A 22,643-nucleotide genomic window follows, 5' to 3' on the forward strand; every position below is an offset into this window, starting at 1 on the left:
AGACCCAAGAGCACAGACGGGCCAGGGCTGTGATCCCATGACGTCTTCAAAACAAAGGAGCCCAGAGAACTGCTGGAACCATGCCCCTGTGGCAGGGGGACGGCAGAGCCCCTCACACTCCTGCCCCCTCTCCAGGTATAGTCTCCTGAGGCTGGCCTGCATGTCACAAAGGGCTCTCGGCTGTCGACTTCAAGAAGGATGGGCCCTTCTCGAGGAGAGACAATCGACAATCAAAGACAGAAGCACAAGGCCTTGTTACAGACTTCCATGGTCTGCACTCATCTAACCAGTAAAACGGACCCTTGTATACACTTCCCCACTAACCAGACACTTTCGCACCTTCCTGGAGAACATGGCACGCTGTCGTCCTGGGAGTAACACAATCAGTGAACCAGCAAGAGCCATTACAATCAGTGTTCATTAAGAACCTGAGTTCAACGTCCAGCAAGACAATGTAAAAATTAGAATGTGGCCCCGTCTACTCTCCCCCCTCCACAGCAGAGTCCTCGTTCCTCAGGGTAATTTCTGGGCAACTCCGGCTCCCCTTTGCTCACTCGTCGGCCTTCTCCGAACACCTCTCTAGGTCACCTGTGCTCCCTACCTGCCTGTACCTACGCCTGACCACCAAGAACAGAGCAGAAGAGGAAGATTCAGCTACGTTACACTGTCGTGATATGGTGCACAGGCATGAAGAAGATGACAATTCTATAAAGAAAAAACCAAAACAAGTATGCAACTTGTAGCTCACCCCCCCTTCCAAGCCACGGGCTTCTAAGGCACTCTGCACATGACAGAAATATCGGGGTGAGCAGAGTGGGTGTCATCAGCCTGCCACAGCTCCACAGGAAAGTCTCTGAGAGGGGCTTCTGTCTAAGTGAACCAGAGGGGCCTCCTTGAGGCTTCCCCAGACTGGCCCCCGCGGGGCTACAAGGAAGCAGGCATTTCAGCAGCAAACCCCACGAATGACCCAGAAAGAACAGCCTGACCAGCAGCCTGAGCAGCACACAAAGCTGACAAAGCCACTGCTCTCTTTAGGAAAGGAGGCAAAAGCAAGAGGAAGGCCAAAACAACGCTAACTGAGAATGGACGAGGACCTTCTCTGGTCCCTTCTGGGCCATGCCGGGAGTCCAGCCCCACCCCACCCCCCATCCCCGCCCCTACCTCAATAAGCTCGTCCCGCTGCCGCAGCCCCTCCTTCAGCATCTCCATCTTGTGCTGCAGCACGGCGCACAGGTGTTTCTGCCGTTCCAGCTCCTGTGGGCACACAGACACCATCCCACTCACCCACCAGAGAAGACCACGGACCTGGGCTACCCCCACTCTCAGCCCTCACAATGGTTATGAAACTTTAACCCTCAAAGCAGGCCGAGGAATAAGGACGCCCCACTGAAATCAACCTGGGCAAAAAGACAGCTTGGAGGGGGAGCGGCGCACTGAGTTCCTTCCCCTCACACTTGCTGCTGCTGCTGTGTGTGCACGCACGCCCAAGGCCCTGGATGTGAATGTGCTGACAAATCGGGCAAGACCACCCCCCGGGGACAAGAAAGCTCCAAATGACGGTGTTTGAAAGGGCTATGAATGCAGAGAAAATGTCCCCTGCCCAGGTCACTGCTTCTTGGGGGATGGCAACGGTCTCGAGGCAAAGTCAGGACTTCCAAATCAGCTTTGGAAAATGGGGTTAAATAAAAAGCAGATACTCACTTTGGTATAGGACTTAAAACATGTGCTAACAGGACAATGTGCAAGTATTCTTTTCACTTTAAAAGTCAAAATGAGGCAGTGAACAATTCTACCGAGGCAAGGGGGCCAGGAGCACAGCTCATCTGTAAAGCTCCAATGTCACTGGGCAGTACAGGATTCATATTCGAGAACAGGCCTCCCAACAGGATACTACACGACTTTCTCGTGTGTTTTTTCCAAAACACCAACTTTTCCCTCTTCTAACGGCCCAGGACAATTCACCATCCTTAACTGTGCTACTGGGCAGCAGCACTGTCCAGCCCGGCAGGAGGAGCCACAGCCTGGGGTCAGAGAGACTGTCATTCCCAGGCCAGGAAATCTGGGCAAGTCCTCTCCCTCCCCTTAAGGCTCTGTAAAATAAGGACCACACCACTTACCCTGCCATGCTCCTGGGGCATTGTGCTCAAAGCATGCAGGACCTGTGAATGCTAGTACTATAAACATGGGGGACTGAGGGAGCCACACTGGCCACAAAGAGGGGATGGGGGACAAACTCTTCCATGTGTCTCATGACAGGCCCCTTCAATTCTTTTCGAGAGGACTTTAACACGCTCAGGGGACAGACACCCTGCTTCTTTAACACTTAAATGAAAGCAGGCAGTGGACTTCTAGCAATGTTAGGTCCACACATGGTGGATTACTTCTCTTCTGTACTTTTTAATCATTCTATTCATAGGTTACAAACTCAGAAATCCAAACCTCTTGCCAACCTCCAGCCCCTCATTCATCTCAGATAACAGTCTCCTCTAACCAAGTGGGATGCCGCTTGGCTCTGTTATCAAACTACCAACAGAGTTTGTAGAAAAAGCTGAATTCATCAGGCCAGGACACTTAGAACGCTGTGGAACACTCCCAGTCACTGAAAAACCAGGACCAATGACCAAATGACGCCTCCGAGGCTTCCAATGATCAGATCAGTGACCTTGGACTAAAAAGGGAGCAAGGCAAAGCTCGGGAGGCTGCAGAGCAGGGTCTTACCTTGGATTTCTCCTCATTCTCACGGTAGAACTCTGCCATCTGCTCTTCCTGTCCCTCCAGCACATCCTTCAGCGTATCCACCTGGTAGATCAAATTGTTCTTCTCGTTGTCAAGCTGGGCATTAGAAACCATGGCTTTCTTGTATTTCTCCTCCACAGCCGCCAGAGAGTCCTAAGGGGAAGGCAAAAGGATGGACCTCAGGGCCGGGCAGGGCAGGCTCCCGTGGCCGCCACGGACTCCGGACTGGGGTGACAGGAAACACCACAAAGATTCATACAACACCAACGTTCTTACAGAAGACTGACATTTTAGGGGCTCACTCATTTAGTAACATGCACACACACACACACACACACACACACACACACACACACACTTCCATGAAACCTGAAGTCATTCCCGAGGTTTTACAGATAGAAAAGTAGCCCTCAACAAGCTGGTAACTGTCTAGGGGGGACCTATGATGGCCAAAGATGAGGCCATCCTCCTCTAACTACAGGGCAGATTCTGATCTCCTAAGAAGCAACGTGGACATCAGTATGCACGATTTGTAGAATGAAGTGCACTCACACTGCCAGTAGAGTTTATTAACTTCAGAAGTTTCGGTAACAAGCAGGCAGGACTCTCTCATCATGGCAAATTCCTAACTCTCTTGGAATTTGACCTGTATCCTTAATATTTTCTGAAGAATTTTCTGGTATGGATTGCGCACCGTCTTGGGGAGGGAGGTGGGAAGGAAGGGGGAGAAAAATTTAAAACTCAAAAGCTTATGGAAGTGATTATTGATAAATCAAAATAAATTAATTTTAAAAAAGAATTTTCTAGTACGGGCGGTTTTTGGATGAGGAAATTAAAGCCGTCTATAGTCATGAAAAAATGCTCTAAATCACTATTGATTAGAAAAGTGCAAATTAAAACAACTCTGAGGTACCACATCACACCTATCAGACTGGCCAACATGACAAAACAGGAAGATGATAAATGTTGGAGAGGATGTGGGAAAATTGGAACACTAATACATTGTTGGTGGAGTTGTGAAATGATTCAACCATTGTGGAGAACAATTTGGAACTATGCCCAAAGGGCTACAAAAACATGCATACCCTTTGACCCAGCAACAGCACTTCTAGGGCTGCATCCCAAAGACAGCATAAAAAAGGGAAAAGGACCCACATGTACAAAAATATTTAGAGCAGCTCTTTTTGTGGTGGCCAAGAATTGGAAACTGAGGGGATGCCCATCAATTGGGGAATGGCTGAACAAGCTGTGGTATATGAATGTGATGGAATTGTCCCATGAGAAACAATGAGCAGGAGGACTTCAGAAAAACCTGGAAAGATTTATAGGAATTGATGCTGAGTGAAGTGAGCAGAACCAGGAGAACGTTGTACATAGTAACAGCAACACTGAGACATGACCAACTTTGATAGACTTAGCTCTTCTCAGCAATGCAAGGATCTAAGACAATTCCAAAAGACTCAATGATGGAAAATGCTATCCACATCCAGAGAAGGAACTACGGAGTCTGAATGCAGACCGAAGGATACTATTCTCTCTCTCTTTTTCCTTTTCTTCTTTCTCATGGTTTATCCCTTTTGTTCTGATTCTTCTTTCACAACATGACTAATGTGGAAATATGTTTAATATGATTGTACATGCATAGCCTATATCAGACTGCATGCCATCTTGGGGAGGAGGAGGAAGGGGGGAAAATTTAGAACTCAAAATCTTATAAAAGTAAATGCCGAAAACGAACAACAAACAAATAAATAATTTAAAAAGGAAACAAAAGAATTTTCTGTTATGTTAGTCTCTCTAAATTGTATGAACTTATCTGCTAATAACTATTTCTAATTGTCAGTTAGAAGTTTCTAAATAAATAAGCAATACGAGTAAAAATATGGCTTCCTTTAAAATAATGAAAACTTTACATTTAAATCTCTCTGTATCAAAAGTTATATTATCCTGTTTTAGGTAAAATTTTTACTTGGGAGCATTTTTCCTACTAAAGCTAAGGACTAAATAAAGATAACTGATAATATAGCTGAGAATTATGCTGCCATCAACAGCAGAAAAATCAAAATCTGCCATAGCCAACTTTAAGGGTAAAAAGCCTTCAGATCATGCTCAGGGACCAGCTATTAGAGCTGGGAATAAAACATATGAGAAGGCTGGGTTAGCAAGCACATTAAAAATCAATACCTAAAAATGTGAGTCCATGGCAAGTACAACCATAGTGGTGTCCATTCCTTGACACATCCAAAGGGATACTGTTTATCAGAAGTATAAGAAACAACAGCTCATCATAACACAGTCTCACCAAAACCTATAAGATGAGGGAGGGAGGAGGTTTCCTGCCCTCTTGGTACCCTTCTAGGTCCATGATCTCACACCCTACGGGGCCACTGTGCTCCTGCCATACAGAGGAGAGAGTGGAGTGCTGTGATATAAACTAATGCGTCATAATAACTCTAATAATAAAGAGAAGGCTATTTCATAATGATGTAAAGAAGTCTGTTCCAATCTCTCTTTAAAATGGTAGCTGGAATATAACGGCTAGGTCTATATCCCAAAGAGATCAAAGAAAAGGGGAAAGGATCTATTTGTATAAAAATATTCACAGCAGCTCCTTTTGTGGTGGCCAAGAACTGAAAATCAAGAGGATGTCCATCAACTGGGGAATGGCTGAGCAAGCTGTGGTATATGACTGTGTGGTATATGATTAGAGAGTTACAATTCGCCTTTTCCACTTGGTGATGGAATATTACTGTGCTATGAGAAATGACAAGCAGGATTATTTCAGAAAAATCTGGAAAGACTTAAATGAACTGATGCAAAGGGAAATGAATAAAACCAGGAGAATGTTGTGCAGAGTAACAGCAATACTATACAACGAAGGACTCTGAATGACTAATGACCCAAGACAATCCCAAAGGACAAATGGTGAAGCATCCGATCCCCCTCTAGAGAAAGAATACAGACTGAAGCATGCTATTTTTCTCTTTCTTTCTTTTCCCAGTCCTCTTGACTTATAAGAAAGTGTTTTACATGATTGCATATGTGGAAACTAGAGTGGATTGCTTACCATCTCAGCAAGAGGAGAAGAAAGAGAAGGAGGGAGGAAACTCAAAACTTTTTTCAAAAAATGTTTAAAAATTGTTTTAACATATAATTGAGAAAAAATGAAATACATTTCAAAAATAAAATGACAGCTGGAGAACTGATTTTTCTTTCTTTCTTACTTATGATGTCATAGGGATACAGACATTTCTGGCCAGTTCTGATTGTTTCAAATTTACAGAATGGCCCAGTTACTGGCAACTTTTAATTAATGCATCTGCAGCTCAGCTCTGAGCCATCCCCACCTGGTGTTCCCTTATGCGCCTCACAAGTGCGTCCTTCTAATTCTTCCATCCATGTGCTTCCTGCTCCCTTTGCTTGCTCAGTACTCCTCTGGGGACTTGACTTTGAAGGTAAACTCAGGCTTCCAACCATCCTCTCCTCTCTGCTAACTAAGTCCCTGGGGTACAGAAGCCGCCACCAAGAAGGTCTTGCCAAGGACCACATGTGACTCAACAGTCAGGTCTACCAGTGTATCCGCGTACAGCGGTACATGGCGCACCGTGTACAGCGCTTTGTCCACATGCTGGCAGAGACATGAGAGGCAGGCAGGCAAGGCTGACGTCACAAGGGCTGAGACCAGGCTGGTGTCAGAAGAACTAGCAAGGAAGAGGCAAAGATGACAGAGGCTGAAGGAAAAACAGAAAGATCTGGAGGAAGAACTGAATGGAGGGAGGGGAATGAAGGGATGGAACTGTGAGTCTGGGCAGTATGAGGAAAAGGGCAGCACCGTCACAGGAAACTCAAGTCAGGAGGGAGAACCAGTTTGGGTTTGGGAAAGTAATGAGGAGTTTGCTTTTAACATTCATTCTGCTCATTTCCAGATGTTGCTGGGTCAAGCACAACTAGAGAAACGTCACCACAGTAGCACGTGCGCGCGCGCACACACACACACATACACACACACACTCTCTCTCTCTCTCTCTCTCTCTCTCTCTCTCACACTCTCTCACACACGCATACCCCCCAGAGCCTGGCAGAGTGGATGGAGCACTGCACTTACGAGTCCAGCAGACATGTGCTTGAACCCTGCCTCTGATACTGACTAGCTGTGTGGCAATGGAAAGATCATTCACACCACCTCCTCTCGTGGGGTTGTTGTCAGGCTCAAATGAGAGTGTACGTTTGACCCTCGGCAAACTTTAGAGTGCTTCAGTGTTTCTGTGGTAGTTCTTATTAAATGTCCAGCAAGCAGCCGAGAGCATCGGACTGGAAAGCTAGAAAAAGCTAATGCCTGGAGACATTAATACGGGAACCATCAACTTAGAATTAATAAAGCTATCGCACCTGGAGATCAGTAAGGTGGAGCTGGTAAAGAGAGAAAGACAATGACAAACCTGGGGGTAAGAGTCATAGTCAGGAAGGAGAGGAAGAAGAGAATGAGAGGAAAGGAGCAGTCACAACTAGGAAGGCCATGATGATGATAGAGTCTAGCGTTAGTCAAAGGGAGAGCCATGTGATCTCTGGACACACGTGTCAACATGACTAACGTGCAAATGTGTTTAAAATGATTGTAGTACGTGTAGAACCTATATCAGACCGCTTGCCATCTTGGGGAGGTGAAGGAGAGAGAAAAAATTTGAACTCAAAATCATACAAAAGAGAATGTTGAAAACTATCTTTACGTGTAATTGGAAAAAATAAAATACTATTAAGTAGGACACATGTGTCAGACTGGGATGACTTTTGCTGTTCTGGGAAGTTCAGGGGTCAGTAAAGGCACTCCACCACTTCCAGATCACTGCACATATGTCCCACTTGTTCAGGACACACGTTTATGAGGTATCCATTCAGACCTATGCAGAAATCTGGGCAGCAGGTAGGTTTCATCTATGGGTCTTTCCTATGTAGACAGACAAGCCAGCCCCTGAGTGTTGGCAATCAACAACGCCATCCACAAGTAAGACCTTCTGGAGAACATCGCCATTCAAAGGGAGTCCTCCCTCTCCCTATGGATTCCCTCCATCACAGTGGCAAAGACCTCTGGTGAGCACACAAATATGTCCTGCCTGGTGTTTATTAGCCCACTGAACAGGGTTACATCTGCTGTTCTATCCCTTCGGTGTGGGTACAGACAAGGCCGATGATGACTTTATATAAATGGGGGAGTGAGCCTATGGGCTAATAGCTGTTTATGCATTCTCGGTCGTCTTCAAAGTCCATGAAAATCCTGGTGGGCTTGAAAGCCATTCAGAAACTGGCCTCTTCCTGGTCTCCAGGCCTTGAATGTACTCTACAACCCAGGGACACAGGACACTTCCTCCCAATTCCCTGTCCTCTCACTGGCTGCCCCTGATGTCTGAAATGCTCTCCCTTCTTCCATCTGTCTCCTGGTTTCAAGCCTCACTAGGATTCTGCCTTCCACAAGAAGCCTCTCCGAGTCCCCTTCCATGCTACTGCCTTCCCGCTAACACTGCCCCCCATCGACACTGCTAGGACGTGTACAGCTGGGTTGGACGTCATCTCTCCCATGAGAATGGAGCTGGTTTTGACTTGATGTGCCCAGGGCTGGGCACAGTGTCTGACCTGACCTGATGGCAACAGAGAGGTACATGGTGGGGAAAGGCAGGCTGTAGCCTATACCCAAACCACAAAGAACTCTGGAGAAGAAGAGAAACAAAGGATGTCACTGAGTAACAGTATGACAGGAAGAGAAGGTCTGATCATGTGGCAACAGGTAAGGATGATGAGGGGGATGGAGAGCTGTGGGCTTCTCTGGTGGAGCAAACCCTCGGGAGGACATGGAGGAGAGGCTTGTGGGATGGGTGGGTATCAAAGGCTGTGACCTGAACTGGTGAAGGGGAGCCTGATCTGACAAGGCCACAGACACATCTGAGCAGACTTTAGGAAATGATGGGAAATGGTTAAGAAGGCACAGAAACCAAATCTCCACAGGCATGAAGCTGCCCCAAATGTTCAGTGGGGGCATGACAAACCTGGGGTACAGGTAAGAGGGGACTGTTCCACATCTACAGAGCCCTGCAGGACAAGGCCAGAAACTCTGCACCACTGTAGCAGAGGAGACAGAAAGAAAGCCAGAGTCCCAGGATTCTGGCATTACCCAAGGCAGGAGGGGAGGATGGATGGCTCCCCTCCCGCTGACCCTGACTCAGCCCAACCTTCGGGCATAGAGGGGTAAAGCAGGGCCTTGAGACTAACGTCCCATGATGTGGGGATGGAGCAGAGAAGGGGGCAAGTTAACTACTTCTGTCATTTCTGACTAAATCCAGATTTAAAGGAGGCTTAACAGCTCTCATCTGTTATAACACAATTCTTTGCTGCTAAGTTTGGCAAACATTAAATGCTTACCAAATCCTGAGTGCACGTCTTCCTCTTACAGGGAAAACCTAACTGCCAATCAGTCATTTCTCTTTTTCTGCTACTATACTTAAGAAGGATGCTTACACATTCTCCTCCTCCTCCTCCTCCTCCTCCTCCCCTGCAGGGGGTCACAGCACTTCAAAACTAGAAGAAGCCTCCAGCATCACGGAGTTGAGGTAAACTCCAACGTTTCACAGGCAAGAGAATGGCTGAGTGAGGACATCACGATAATACATGAGGACAGACAGACAAGCAACACTGTCTCCAGATATGCAGAGGTGCAGCTCAGAATAGGAGCTCTTCGGACACTAAATTCAGCAAACAAGAAATGCTTTTTATAAACAGTAAGAGAAAATATTAAGATGCTCAAAGCAAAGGCACTCGGGGAAGGCCACCACTGTTACGGAAATGGCAGTCATGTGCTCATATGCCAACCAGAGCTCTGCTAGGTCTGCCAGCTACACTGGTCTATGGCCAACACGCACCCAAATCAAAACAACCAAGGAATTTATAAGATAATCTTTATGACCTTTTTAGACAGGGGTGCTCAAATGGATTTATCATTTGACTGAGAAGAAAACTTTGTCTATAAATAAATTCAGGGCCAATGTTGGGTCCCAGGAATCCTCTTTAAACTTTATGCGGCCAAGCATCATAATAGAAATAATGAGACAATGAGAAGATTTAAAAAAAGAAACTCCTCCGTTATGAAATTATGTTGTGGGGGGCAGCACTTTGACAGGAACTTTAAAACTCAAAAGTGCAACAACATCTCTCTGAACGTGGGCTTTAGCTTGCTAGATCTTAGCCTGACTACCCATCCTCCCCTCCTCTACTGTGAATACTATGACCAAAGAACACAAGTATGTCACATGTTGGGCCTCTCTGGGTTGTTCTTCTAATAGCTGATATTCTAAGCATGATGGTACAGGAGACAGGGGTTTAACAGAGCAGATCCCCTATCGCAGCCTAGGAAACATTGCCAACACAAACTGACACAGTGCCGTGTGACTGCGGCTTCTGCCCTGCCCTCATTCATTCCTTTGCCATGATCTTTCTGCCTAGGTCTTCTCCTCCCATCCACCCCTGGTGGACATGTGTCCACAACAGTGTCCTTTTCCATGCTGGGCATTTGTGGATAGCTCAGCTCCTTCAAGCTTCACTAAGACAGGGGCCACGGCCTTGGGCCCCCTCTTGGTTACACAGCTCATCTCCACAGGCCCAACTCCAACACTCCCATTTAGAACAGTGACGAATGCCTGCACCTTTCTAGGCTAACGTGACCGGTAAGAAACAATGTCGATGCAGCTCACAAGGGCTAAGTGAAAAAACAACAAGAAAAAGACTGCCTCCCAAGGACAGTGCCTGGTGAGTCCCATGGCACTTTTATTCTATGAAGGATGAGTTGCAATCCCCTGTGACACCATGGACCACAGCACATCAGGCCCTTTTCTCCTCCACTATTTCTCAAAGTCTACCCAATTCATGTCCGTTGCTTCCATGACACCCTCTCTATCCATCTCATCCTCTGTCTTCAATCTTCCCCAACATCAGGGCCTTTTCCAATGAGGCTTGTCTTCTCATTATATGGCCCAAGGATCTAAGCTCCAGCTTCGGTACTTGGTCTTCCAGTGAACAGCCTGAACGAATTTCTTCAAGTCTCCTTGCTGTTTACGAGACTCTTCAAAGTCTTCTCCAGCACCACAACTTGAAATCGCCAACTCTGCGCCACTCAGTTTTCCTTCCAGTCCAACTCTCGGCCGCACACCGCTACTGGAAAAGACCTAAATTTGGCTATGCACCTTTGTCAGCGAGGTGACGGCTCTGCTTCTTGCTCTGCCGTCGAGATTTGCCCTGGCTTTCCTTCCAAGGGGCAAGTGCCTCTAACTTCCACAGCTGCAGCTGCTGTCTGCAGTGACCTGTGAGCCCAAGAATAGAAAATCTGACACTGCCTCCATTTCTTCTCCCTCTATTGGCTAGTAAGTGACAGGACCCATTGCCAAGACTTCTACATTAAGCTTCAGGTCAGCTTCTGCCTTCTCCTCTTTCACCCTCATCAAGAGCCTAATTAATTCCTCTTTACTTTCTGCCATCACTGTGGTATCAGCCGCACATCTCAGAGTGTTGATATTTCTCCCAGCAACCTTAATTCTGGCTTTCGATTCATCCAGCCTGGAAATTCTATTAACTGCCAAATCTTCTAGGAATGAATACTTTAATGGCCTCCTACAGAACATTATTTTCCAAATGAGCTTTCCCATTTGCTAAAATATTTAATTTCAATTCCTGATAAATGGACGAAAGGCTAACTTAGACAATACATAGAGTGAAAAAAGCACTAGATTTCTAGTCAGAAGACCTGCTCCTTGCCACCTGTGTTAAGTCCCTCTTTTCCCCTCCTCCTCCTCTCTCATCACCCCAGTGCCTTCTGCCAGTCTCTTCTCCCTCACTCCACTCTCCCACCAAGAGTGGGCCCTTCTCCTGACCAAGGCCACTCTCTCTCCAGGCACAAGTGATCCCATGCCACCCTGTCCTCTCCAGCAGACTGCCTCCTCTAACATTCCCACTCACTTACTCCGTATAAACAGGCCCATCCTCAAAAATATGCTCTCTTGACCCATCCAACCCCACTAGATATCGGCCCACACCCCTCTGCCCTTTTGGGCAGAATGTCCTGAAAAGACAGCCTACAACAGGGGCGTCCACTTCCATCCTCTCACTCCCTTCTTAACTTTCTGCTTTTTGACCTCTCTGCAGCCTCTGACACTACTGGTCTCCTTCTCCTCCTCCTCGACACTCTCTTTGCCCTGGGTTTTTGTGACCCAGCCCTCTCTGACTGTTCTTTCTCAGCCACCTTTGCTGGACCTTCATTCACATGACACCCCAAGCCTGGGGGTCCCACAGGCACAATCCACTGAATTTCCTCATCTGGGGCATTCTCACTGCTGGTCTCCTGTCTGGGACGTTCTCCCTCCTTCAAGTCCCAGATAAAATCCCACCTTCTAGAGGAAGTGTTTCCCATTCCCCTTATGGCTGGTGAATTGACCCTGCACAGAGCTGGTTTGTACAGAGCTGTTTGGATGGTGCCTCCCCCGTTAGACTGGGCGCTCCTGGAGGGCAGGGACAGGCTTTTGTCTTTCTTCTCATCCCCAGAGCTTAGCATAGTGCCTGGCACACGGCAGGTGCTTAAAAGATGTCTGACCTCGGACAAATCATTTACCCCCTCTGAGCCTCAGTTTCCCTATCTGCGGGGTTCGGAGTTCTCTCTGCCGTCTTGTCTAGTACTAGCGCTACTAGAATATGAACACTACTAATAGCAGCTAGGATTATATGAAGTCTGTTTTTGTATTTACCCTGTAAGAGTGCTGTTCCCACCCTGTCCTGACTCCATCAACGCAGAGGGAGCCCCCTGCCCGTTACTATCATAGTTCTTTCTTCAAAGACTGAGTCTCAATGAAAGCACCACATTGCTAGGCACAGGTGAAGTAAGTGACAGCCCAGGGCTCCAGCAGGGTCAGCGGCCTAAGACCTGAGGACAACGATGTCACCTCTGACCCCAGGGTGACCCTTCAGGGAAGGGAGGGAGGGGGCGGGTTAAGCACATGCTTCTGAGACAAACACTGTTAGTAAAGCTCTGTGCAGTGAGGGCAGAAGCCTCCGTGGACACCGGGGCTTTGTACAGAAAGCATGCTCGGGGTGAAGGCTGGAACCCCGGTACCTTGAGCTCCTTAAGGCCCTGCATGTATCTCCCTTCTACATCTTGTATCTGGTCCTTAAGATCATAGATATCCTGCGGGACATGAGAAGAAACTGTTGCAGAGAATCATGCAGAAAAATGATTTACAGCTCAACAATTTCCAAAGGAAATGAGAATTAAGCTTTGCCCATTTCAGACTGATATCAGACAAATGAAAGCAAGCCAGGCACAACTCTTACTCAAGATGACCAGAAAGGGCTGGAGGGCAAGCAGGAGGGCGAGCAGGTCAAAGGCCTCTGAGTCAGTCCTCGTGACCCTCTTCACCGCTAAGCTGGGGCTGAAAATGCTGGAAATTGCATCCCTTGTTCCATACTTTTCCCCACAACTTGAGAGCCAGTGACTCGTCCCTCCCCTGCTGGGCCCTAAGAGGTGCTCTCCCAAGGTGGCACAGCTAAGCCATGCCTCACTCACGGGCAGGTGCCGAGCCCACCCTTGCGGCCTCGGTGGCTTCAGAGCAGATGCCACAGCTTCGTTCTCATGGGGCCCATGAGGCCCGAGGAGCCCACAACCAACCGAATGACCACTCGAGACACACTGACTCCCCCTGCGTCTGGCTGCCAAACTACTGTAGTAAGATTACTTCCTTTAAAAACTCCCTGTCTGCAGCACAACTCCTCCCCTTAGGACTTGTAGAAGCAGCAGGCCAAGAGCGGCTCAAACTGCCATTTTAACACTGATTGAGGTCCATTCTAAAACAATGAGCACGCAGAGCCAAGCCAGCAGACTTCTCCGTGATGCCTGGTCACTGAGGGCGAGGGAGGTAGTGCTGGAGTCCTGACTTGTCGGGCCAAAGCTGAGGATGGCTGGTCCTTCGTGGAGGCAGAAGCTCATCCAGGATGACCACGGGGGCCAACCTGAGCATCAGTGGGCTGATGGTTTCTGCTTCTCTTCCCTCCTGGCGGCTGCCCTGACGCCATCCCAGGAGGGTCACGAGACAAAGACTGTCACCCCCTTCACTCCTATTCTTGCGCCCAGTGACCATGGAAATCACGGGGTGATGTGACTGAAGGATAGCTTAGTTCGGGGATGCTTAAGGCGGAATCTATGAACTTAAAAAAATATATTTTGATAACTGTATTTCAATATAATCAGTTCCTTTGAAATCCTACGTATTTTATTTTATTCATCTAAAACTACAATTTTGAGAAGGGATCCCTAGGCTTCCCCAGATGGCCCAGGATCCAGGTTTAGGGACTCAACACATTGAGCTGGGTTCCTGTCCCTCAGATACTGTCGGTAACTGAAGGTCCTTATTTTGGAGGAAACAATGGTAACATCTGCTAGGCTGCTCTGGGCCTCTGGGAAATGGCGGGCCAGGCTGGAGGGTCAGAAGGCTCAGTAAGCGCCCCCCGGCCCAGGAGAACAGCAGGAGAGAGGCGCTTTTCACTGCTCTGAAGTGCCTGAGCGGGACTGTAGCTCCAGAATGAGAACATCTCTACTGATTTCTTAGTAGGCCCTAAAACTATCTGCCAGAAAGGCCAGAGCTCTTTAAAGAAAGCACACAGGTTCTGCTCATGCCCTTACCCGTAATTCACTTAAGGAAGCGTCAGGGTCCACGAAGCTGCCCGTGTCTCCGCTCCCTCGACGGGAGGCGCTCCCACTCAGGGGTGTTGCTGCCGAGGCAGAATTTCGAGAAGAAGGCTAGGGAAGAGCACATGAGCGGTCACACCTCTGTTCTTGCTGGATGGCTTGGGGGGCTACGGAGGGGCGTGGGAGGAGGACAGAAGGTCCCCAGGAAGCCACCATGGTGTCTGTACCAGGGTAGGAAGAGTGGTCGTGGGCTAATATTTGTCATGATCATACTGTGGACTGCTTTTAAAAAAGACCTTCTCATGATTCAGGTTTGAAAGGAACTCTTCGGCAGAGAACCGACGAAGGCAGAGGTACCACAGGAGGGGTAACAGTGAGGAATTATGGGTGAGTCAGGGCAGGGGGAAACACATTTGATTCATTTTAAGAACTTCTTCAAGTCAGTTAATACACTCACCCTGGTATAAGTTTCAGCATACTGCTTGTCACACTTTTCATCCAACTGGAAAAGAAAAATGAAGGTAAAAATCAGGTAAGATTCACATCATGTTGATTTTAAATGAAGTTACATCTCATCTGCAGTGCTCCCCACTTTCTTCTAAAACAAACACATAAACCTAAGATGAAGTTTCAAAACCCTGCAAGATAAATGAATCAAACTCCATTTAAGTGAATCCAATTAAGTGAAAGAAGAAAATGAATTCTTGGCATCCTGAGCTTCCTGAGAACCAACAAAGTCGTGAAAGAAAACAAGAGTGACGAGCCACAGCTCAGTCCGAAGGCCACATGGATTTGTTAACTCTATACAGTACTAAGACAGAAAACTAGCGTTAGTGATGCCAACTCTGAGAAATCTGACTTTAATCTGAAGTGGGAAAACATTCTTCCTGAACAAATACTAGATGACACCGTAAAGAGCAGGCATGCTGGCACCACCGACCAAAGGCGAATGGGAAGGAAGAAGCCCTGAGTAGCCAGAGCCTCGTGCAGGGGTCACAGAGAGACTTAACCAAACAAACACAGCCAAACTGGTACCAGGGGACTGATGGGCCAGCCCAGGAGGAAGAGGAGGGATGGCCAGCCCCCCATGCACAGAAGAAACAACCATCACCTGGATTCTCCCCAGACCTGAGCTTTCAACACTTCAGTACTGAAGGAGGAGGAAAAAGAGAGACAAAAATGGGTTAAAATGTTTTACATACCAAGATATTGGCTCCAAGGAAAATCCCTCCAATCTGTATAATGAAATATGTCCATTTCTCTATTTACCACACTCATTTTGTCTCCATGGGAATGACTTCCAACTGACCTCAGCAATCCTAATGCCATCTCAGCCTCTAAGCCCTTCGACTTTGCTGCAATATGGGTGTCTCTAATTATTAGAAAGGCCTTAAAAACATTCATTTGGCTTCACTTTGATTCTCCAAATGTCCATGTGTCACCCATTACGTTCTGGAGGTCAATGGCGGTGCTGCACTTCCCTCCGGACACTTTGGTAACCTGGCCTCTGGAGCTCTCTGTCCAGAGCTGGCCACAGGACCACCCATGGTTTTAGGACTGGATAAATGGTTTTCCATGACAAGGAGCCCTTGCCTTTCACTAAACTCTCTTTCAAAGGAACACTTTTCAACTTTTTGTTCTCTGCACTCAGAAGTTTAAAACATTTTTTCCCAATCAACACAAACTCCTTCCCTAGCCTAAGTCCCACAAAAGAGAAACCACCCAGAGCAGCCCCTGAACCCACTTACGTCAGCGACAGTGAGCTGAGCATCGGCTGACCTGGGGACTCGGAGCCCTTCCACCTCTGAGGTGGCCTCGCCGGGACGTCACCGGAGCGTTTCTGCTGCCTTCTCCCTGACGCTGGCTCTGGCCACCGGACACTCAGCAGAGCCTGCGGCAGCAGTGGGAGGAAAGGCAGCAGAAACGCCCCCATCAGCCATGCCGCAGTCCAGTTACTGGGGCTGCAGTGACGTGGTTCCCACCAGGGGCCCCGGAGCTGCCATGCCTATGGCCTTTCTGTCAAGAAAAGCTAAGCCAGCAGAAGCTGCTCTCATCCTTGGATCCCATCAGGCAGCCGGGGCTCTCTGCCAGCTGCCCCAGGACGGTCAGGACCACAGAGGAGGCTCTGTGGCTCCAGGGAGGTAAGCATTTACTGAGCACCTATCTCACACTCAGTCCCTGGGCAGTCTTTGAAAACACAAAGACAAAAAGGAAACCGCCCTTGACCTCAAGGAGCTTACACTTGGGTAGAGGGCACACAACTATATACATACAAGTGTATACAGAGTCAATACAAGGTAACAGAAGGGCAGGAGACACGGCACCAGGAGCCTCCGGGACAGCAGAGCTAGGATGCCTGTGGAGGTCATCTTGCTGCGCATCTCCGGGAGGACCATGACAAACAGGCTCTTGACTAGAAGCCTGAGGCACCAGAAAACTGGACTGCCCCTGGCCACAGTCTGAGTCCTGCCAATGCCAAGACTTGACCGGGTGGAGCACACAGGAGGAAATCAACCCTCGAGAGCTGCATCGTCCACATTCTGGGTGGCTACACTGTGCTTTACTGGGTCCCAACATCAGTAACTTAATTCTGCACTCCAGTCCCCACCAGAGAGATACCTGAACTATTGCAGTAACTTGCAGGAACACAGGAAAACAGTGTAGGAACTGTGCACTACTCTGAGAGTGGGCAGTCAGCTAAGAAGCGACAGGAATTAAGCCAGCTAACAGAAAAATCTCTGCCTCTGATGTGGGGAGGGGATGCAGTGGATAGAGCAGTGGAATTGGAGGCAAGAAGATCTGAGCTCAGATCTAGCCTCAGACGCTTTCTAGCTGTGGGATCCTGAGCAAGTCACTTAATCTGTCTGCCTCGGTTTCCTCATCTGTAAAATGGGATTAAAAACCGCACCTGTCTCCCATGGAGGTGGTCAAGATAAAAAATGAGACAAACTTTGCCAAACGATTTGCAGGTATATGCTATGCAACTGTTGCCTGGGGGCATGGAGAAGGTAGGCGGCTTGCTCAGAGGCCACACAGCCAGGGTGGACTTGAACTCCAAGGCCAGCGGGCTCTCTAGGACCTGATAAGGCCATGAGGATCACTGGCCTAGCTCTGCTTGGGATTCCTCTTTGACTCAGACTCTTCCTCACTGATCTGGCATTCCTGCGAACTGGGAAAGCTCTGCTGGGCTCAACATGGATGAAATTCTGGGGCTAAGCAAGTCAAAGAGTAGAAAGGCCTTGGCAATCAGACTTTGCATTTCACACAAACTGTTTTAGTAAAACAAACACAAGTTCTACAAAATGCAAGTGGGCTTAGTGAAGTCAGATTCAGGCACAAGGATGGTTACAAGTCACACATTCCCAGAACCAGCAAGTGAAGGGTGGGGATGAGAACCCACCAGATGTGCAGACTATGGCTCTCTACCTGCTAAGCTTATTTCAAGACAGCTGTGTTTCTGATTTGAAAAACAAATCCTCTAAGGAGGCAAACTTCACTTAGTTAGTTTGGAAATGTCCACTGCAGGCGAGTAGGAGGCCCTGCCACACCCACATGCCCGGCCCACGCGATGCACTCACGCTGCTCAAATCCGGGATGACGACATCGTCCACATCAGAGACAACACTTCCCCTCCGACCTGAACGACTAAAGTAATCGGCAGCAGACACCTTCGATACCAGAAAAATCAGCTCAGTTCCTGACTGGTGAAGACAGGAGGGAGGACTGGGGCAGAACAGAACACTTGCAGGGAAGGTAAAAAAAGAAGCACAATCAAAGCCCAAAAGTTGCCGCTGATTACGTTCCACTGAGTCCAACAAGCGGAGACACACACACCCTAACAACTCACCCCCAAAGTGTCTGCCAGCTTTGGCCACCTTAGCCTTCTAGTACCAACCACTTCATCAAGAGACGCTTACAAGCAATATGCTAAGCCCTGGGCAATATAAAAAAGTTAAAACCAGCCCCTGTCCTCAGGGAGTTCACATTCTAATGGTAAACAGATACACATAAAACACGGATCTGGAAAAAGTGGGAGGTGATCTCAGAGGGAAAGGGCCAAGCAGCTGAGGGGACCAGGAAAGTCACCCTGTAGAAATTAAGATGTGAACCAATAAAAAGACCCCATTCCTTTCTATGGGAAAAGACTCCCTCGGGGAGACTGGATGGGTAAACAAGACCTGTACAATGGAGATCTGCATTCCCTAAAACACGTTCTCCGCCAAGTTGGCATCTTTGTGTCTCATTTCTGTCTCCACTGAGAAGCCCATGGAGGATGTCAGCACTGAATTATGAGCCAGGTGCTGAAGCTGCTGTCAGGCACGCATTCCCCAAAGTCCCCACCTGGGTTTTCCTTCTGCTTTCTTTATAAGCTCAATTCTATAGCAGCACAAAGGCCAGAAGGATGCACATCCCCCCCCCTTTTTTTTTTACTAGTAACTTTTCATGCTTGGCAACAGAAACAAACACAAAACATTTTTAAAAGAAGTAGGCACGTCACAGAAAAAATGTTTTGTAAACTGTGACTCATGTCTATCATGCCAGGAGTGTCCAGTTTGCCACAAGGGCCTCCTTGCCTTCTGCACATTGTATTTTTGACCACGATGCAAGGCAGTTCTTTGACGTTAATAAACAGCATACTGCACATGCATGACATGACAAAAAGTGATGAAAAGCTCAAAGACCTTGGTTTACAGCTTCAAACTCCAAAAAGGGACCAGAGGCCAAGCTACAGGACCAAAGCTGGTGAAGTCTAAGTATCACAACTGGGAAGGCCAAAAGCCTCCTCCACAATCTGTGTCTGAAGCCACGCTACAGACACAAGCTAACCTTGGCTTGTTGGCCATCCCACCATGTTGGTTAATTGGCAATAAATTCAACGTGATCCTGAAATACCATACTGTGGCAATTAGAAACAAAAACCAAAACCCAATGAGTGTGAAAAGCTGCTGCTCTCGGGGGGTTCTGCCAGCATGCAAACCACGCTCACCACACTAGCTCTTCGCCCTTGGCTGGCGTGACCTGAAGATGCGAGACTCCGGGCGTCATCATCTGAAAACTGTCCATGTTAAAAGGAGATGGATCATTAAAAAGTTCACTGGGCCGTGGGCAGTTGCTGGCGCTCCCAGCACATCACTCCTCTTAAGCAAGCACTCACACAACCTGGGTTGGGGCATGAACTGGGGGAAGAGTCTCAGCTGGGGAGATTCATTTCAAAATGCAAGGAGCATGCCCAGAGAGAGGCACAGGAAACAAAAACAAATATTTTGTCTTTCTTTTTTCTAACTTAAAAAAGGGAGGAGGCTAGGTGTGGTGGCCCAGGCCTGTAATCCTTAGAGTGGATAACTTGAGTTCAGGAACGCTCAAGGACAGCAGGGATAAAACCAGGTGTATGTCCACTCTAAGTCTGATGATATGATGAGACGCCAGGGGGCTGCCTATGAAGGGGTGAATCAGATTAAAGGTTCTTTACCCGGGTCCATGAACCTCACTATGGTCTATAGGTAGATTTCAGAGGGTCCATTAACCTGGGGTGGGGGAGAATTCATCTTTATTCTCCCTAACCTCTAAATGAAATTTAGCATTTCCTTCCATTTTGAATGTAGGCAACAAACATTTGATAAGGGATCCATAGATGTTACCAGAGTGCCACAGCTTTCCACAGCACAAGAAAGCTTAAGAACCTCTGCTGTTGAGCTAAAAGGTAGCCACTGGTAACGGGAATGTTGTCATGTATATGCAGAATACTTCTCTACCCTCAAATCTAATTGTTTCATCAATTATGGCAGTTATATGTGGCACATATAATAATCACATATAATTCTGCACAAAATAAAAATACTTCTGCCAAATAAATAAGTAAATAAAAAGAATCTCATACTGAAATACCATTTGCAAATATATGCATATATCAATCTATGTCTATCACACAACTAAATTTTCATCCAAACCTCTTCAGCTTATTTCCAGGGTAATAGACCTCATGTCAAAGTGAAGGAAGGACTATGAACTCCACTCCAAGATGAAGTACAATAGCCCAGCCACCAAAACACAAAGTTCTGCTGATGGATGGATGGATGGACGGACAGATGGACACATAGAGATCTGTCACATTTTAAAATGGATGGAAGGTATCAACCATTATATTTAAATTTCCTGAAAAACAAGTAGATTTGTGCCATGTGAGTGAAAAGAAATCTTTCCCTACATGTGAAAATTCTTTTAAAATTCCTATATTGATGCTAATTCCACTACTAATTCCTTGCTTAACCCAGGAAAGGTATCTGGCCATGGTGAAAGAAGAAGGAAAGTCTACCTGGAATTATTGTGCAAAGTTTTTTTTTTCCTACCCTATAGTGCTGATTGATGCTAACGAACCTATGTTTTCACCTACCTGAGTGAGAGGAAAAGCATTTCAGGTCCTCTACAAACCCAAAGATCATCCATTAATCCATGAAAAGTGGAATCGCCTCAACGGATCATCAGTCTACAGCTAGAAGGGAACTCTGGGGACCATCACCCAAGCCTCTCATTTTTCAGGTGAACAAGCCGAGGTCTAGAGAGGCTAAGTGGCTTGCCCAAGGTCATTCGGGTAGCAGGGGTTATCTTCTGGCTCCAAAGCCAGGCAGGGCTCTTCCCACCGCCTCCCACTGCCTCCTTCACACGCACAGGCTCTAGAGCTACATCAGAAACCTCTAAGATTACGCTCTCCACGCTCGGAGAAGGAGAAGACACAACTGTAAGAAGCGGCTTCCTGAAGACCAATTAATTCTCAGGTTAGCAGGCTTAGTTTTACTCGTGTGAAACTGCCACTCCATGCATAGGAACACCCAGTGCTCTGCACTCTGAAGGTTAGAAATGCGTCCCAGGGGGCTAGGCCACTAGGTGTTCACACTGTACAGAGCCAACAGGCAGCAACAGTTCTCACCACAGGGCTGCTCCGGGATGAACTTGCTCTCGACGAGTGACTATATTCCGACGGCTACAAAATTGGCAAGAAGAAAGGTTTGAAAACAGTGTTCGGCTCCTCTGACACTCTCATTAGTACATGGGCCTCGAAACTGGCCATTGATTCCTAAGAGATCTAAGGCAGGGCCCAGCCCCCGGGGGGGGCTGCTGCTCCCTAGGGAATCAGGTAAAGACTGAGTCCTTGCCACCCGGAGGAGCCAGGGCAGAGGGTTACCCAGAAGCGCTTCTGGGCAAAGTATCCTCATTCTATGGGGGCTAAAGGGAAAGGAGAAGGACAATCCATCTGCTTATTCTATTGCAGGATCGGCAGTCTTTTGTTCTTGATGGCACACAGCAGGTGCTTAATAAATGTTTGTTGACGTGAGAAGTATCACCAAACAAAGTTTTAGCCACCCTGCGAAAATGATCTGCCCCAAGGCCATAATTTGTTGTCTAGCCGTCTGCCTCATGTACAGGGCTGGTGAACGGTCCCAGGGAGGTGAGAAGATCAGAGGGGTACTTGAAAAATGGCACTTTCCCATCAGTGAAGTGTATCTCCCGCCTCGCGCACGCACGCACACACACACACACACACACACACGCGCACACACGCATGCACACATGTGCGCCACCATCCTCAAACTCCCCATTCCCCTGGTGAAGACTCACTGTCCGAGAACTGTACGGGTTGTACAATCCCACATCACCCAGCGATGCCTAGAGAACAAAGGAAAGATGTGTCCCTTCAGTGTCCGAGAGGCTACAAAAGGCCACGGTTTCCTGCCAGACAAATGCACATCAGCTGTCCACTTGGGGTCCAACCAGTTTGGAGGTGCTAAGGAACACTTCAATGTCTTCACCCCCTGCCCTGCCCTCACAGGACCTGGGCACTCTTCCGCCTAGCCCCTAAACATCAATCTGATCTGTTTTCGTCTCGCACAAGAGAGTCCTGAGAAATTAGGGTCATGCCTTTAATATGCTCTTACAATATTAATAATGGTTTGAGAGGTGCTGGGAGATGAAGTCTAGTAATGGAAACCAGAGTCCTGGTCACAGTGCATAGCAGAGAGAGAGCCTGCCCTGAAGCCAGAAAGACCTGGCTTCCAGTCCCACTGTGGACAAAACTGGCCACATGACGTGGGCAAGTCCCTTTGCTGCTGGGCAACCCAGACTCTCTGCTGGCATTTCTTATGCATTTCTTTGTGTACATGGTGACTACAAAAGAAGGTCAGCCCCTTGAAGGCAGGGGCTG

At 47.8% G+C, this 22,643-nt stretch overlaps 1 protein-coding gene across 12 annotated transcripts in view; it reads right to left on the minus strand.

Moving 5' to 3' along the window:
• The window catches only part of LRRFIP2 (LRR binding FLII interacting protein 2), a 98,437-nt gene that overhangs the window by 14,108 nt on the left and 61,686 nt on the right, over positions 1–22,643 (minus strand). For 4 of the 12 annotated variants that reach the window (XM_078152083.1, XM_020979535.1, XM_078152082.1 and 1 more), the window contains 9 exons: positions 22,061–22,108; positions 21,372–21,425; positions 19,434–19,502; positions 18,025–18,114; positions 14,904–14,948; positions 14,441–14,557; positions 12,878–12,949; positions 2,719–2,889; positions 1,162–1,254 (listed from right to left, as the gene is read on the minus strand). In XM_078152083.1, the coding sequence (XP_078008209.1) occupies positions 1,162–1,254; positions 2,719–2,889; positions 12,878–12,949; positions 14,441–14,557; positions 14,904–14,948; positions 18,025–18,114; positions 19,434–19,502; positions 21,372–21,425; positions 22,061–22,108 (759 nt within the window). The remainder of the gene's footprint in view (positions 1–1,161; positions 1,255–2,718; positions 2,890–12,877; positions 12,950–14,440; positions 14,558–14,903; positions 14,949–18,024; positions 18,115–19,433; positions 19,503–21,371; positions 21,426–22,060; positions 22,109–22,643) is intronic. The other 8 variants (XM_078152088.1, XM_078152090.1, XM_078152092.1 and 5 more) reach the window with 3 other exon arrangements.

The sequence above is a fragment of the Phascolarctos cinereus genome, unplaced genomic scaffold (genome assembly GCF_003287225.1).
Source record: "Phascolarctos cinereus isolate Bilbo 61053 unplaced genomic scaffold, phaCin_HiC Scaffold_4;HRSCAF=312, whole genome shotgun sequence".
Classification (NCBI taxonomy): domain Eukaryota; kingdom Metazoa; phylum Chordata; class Mammalia; order Diprotodontia; family Phascolarctidae; genus Phascolarctos; species Phascolarctos cinereus.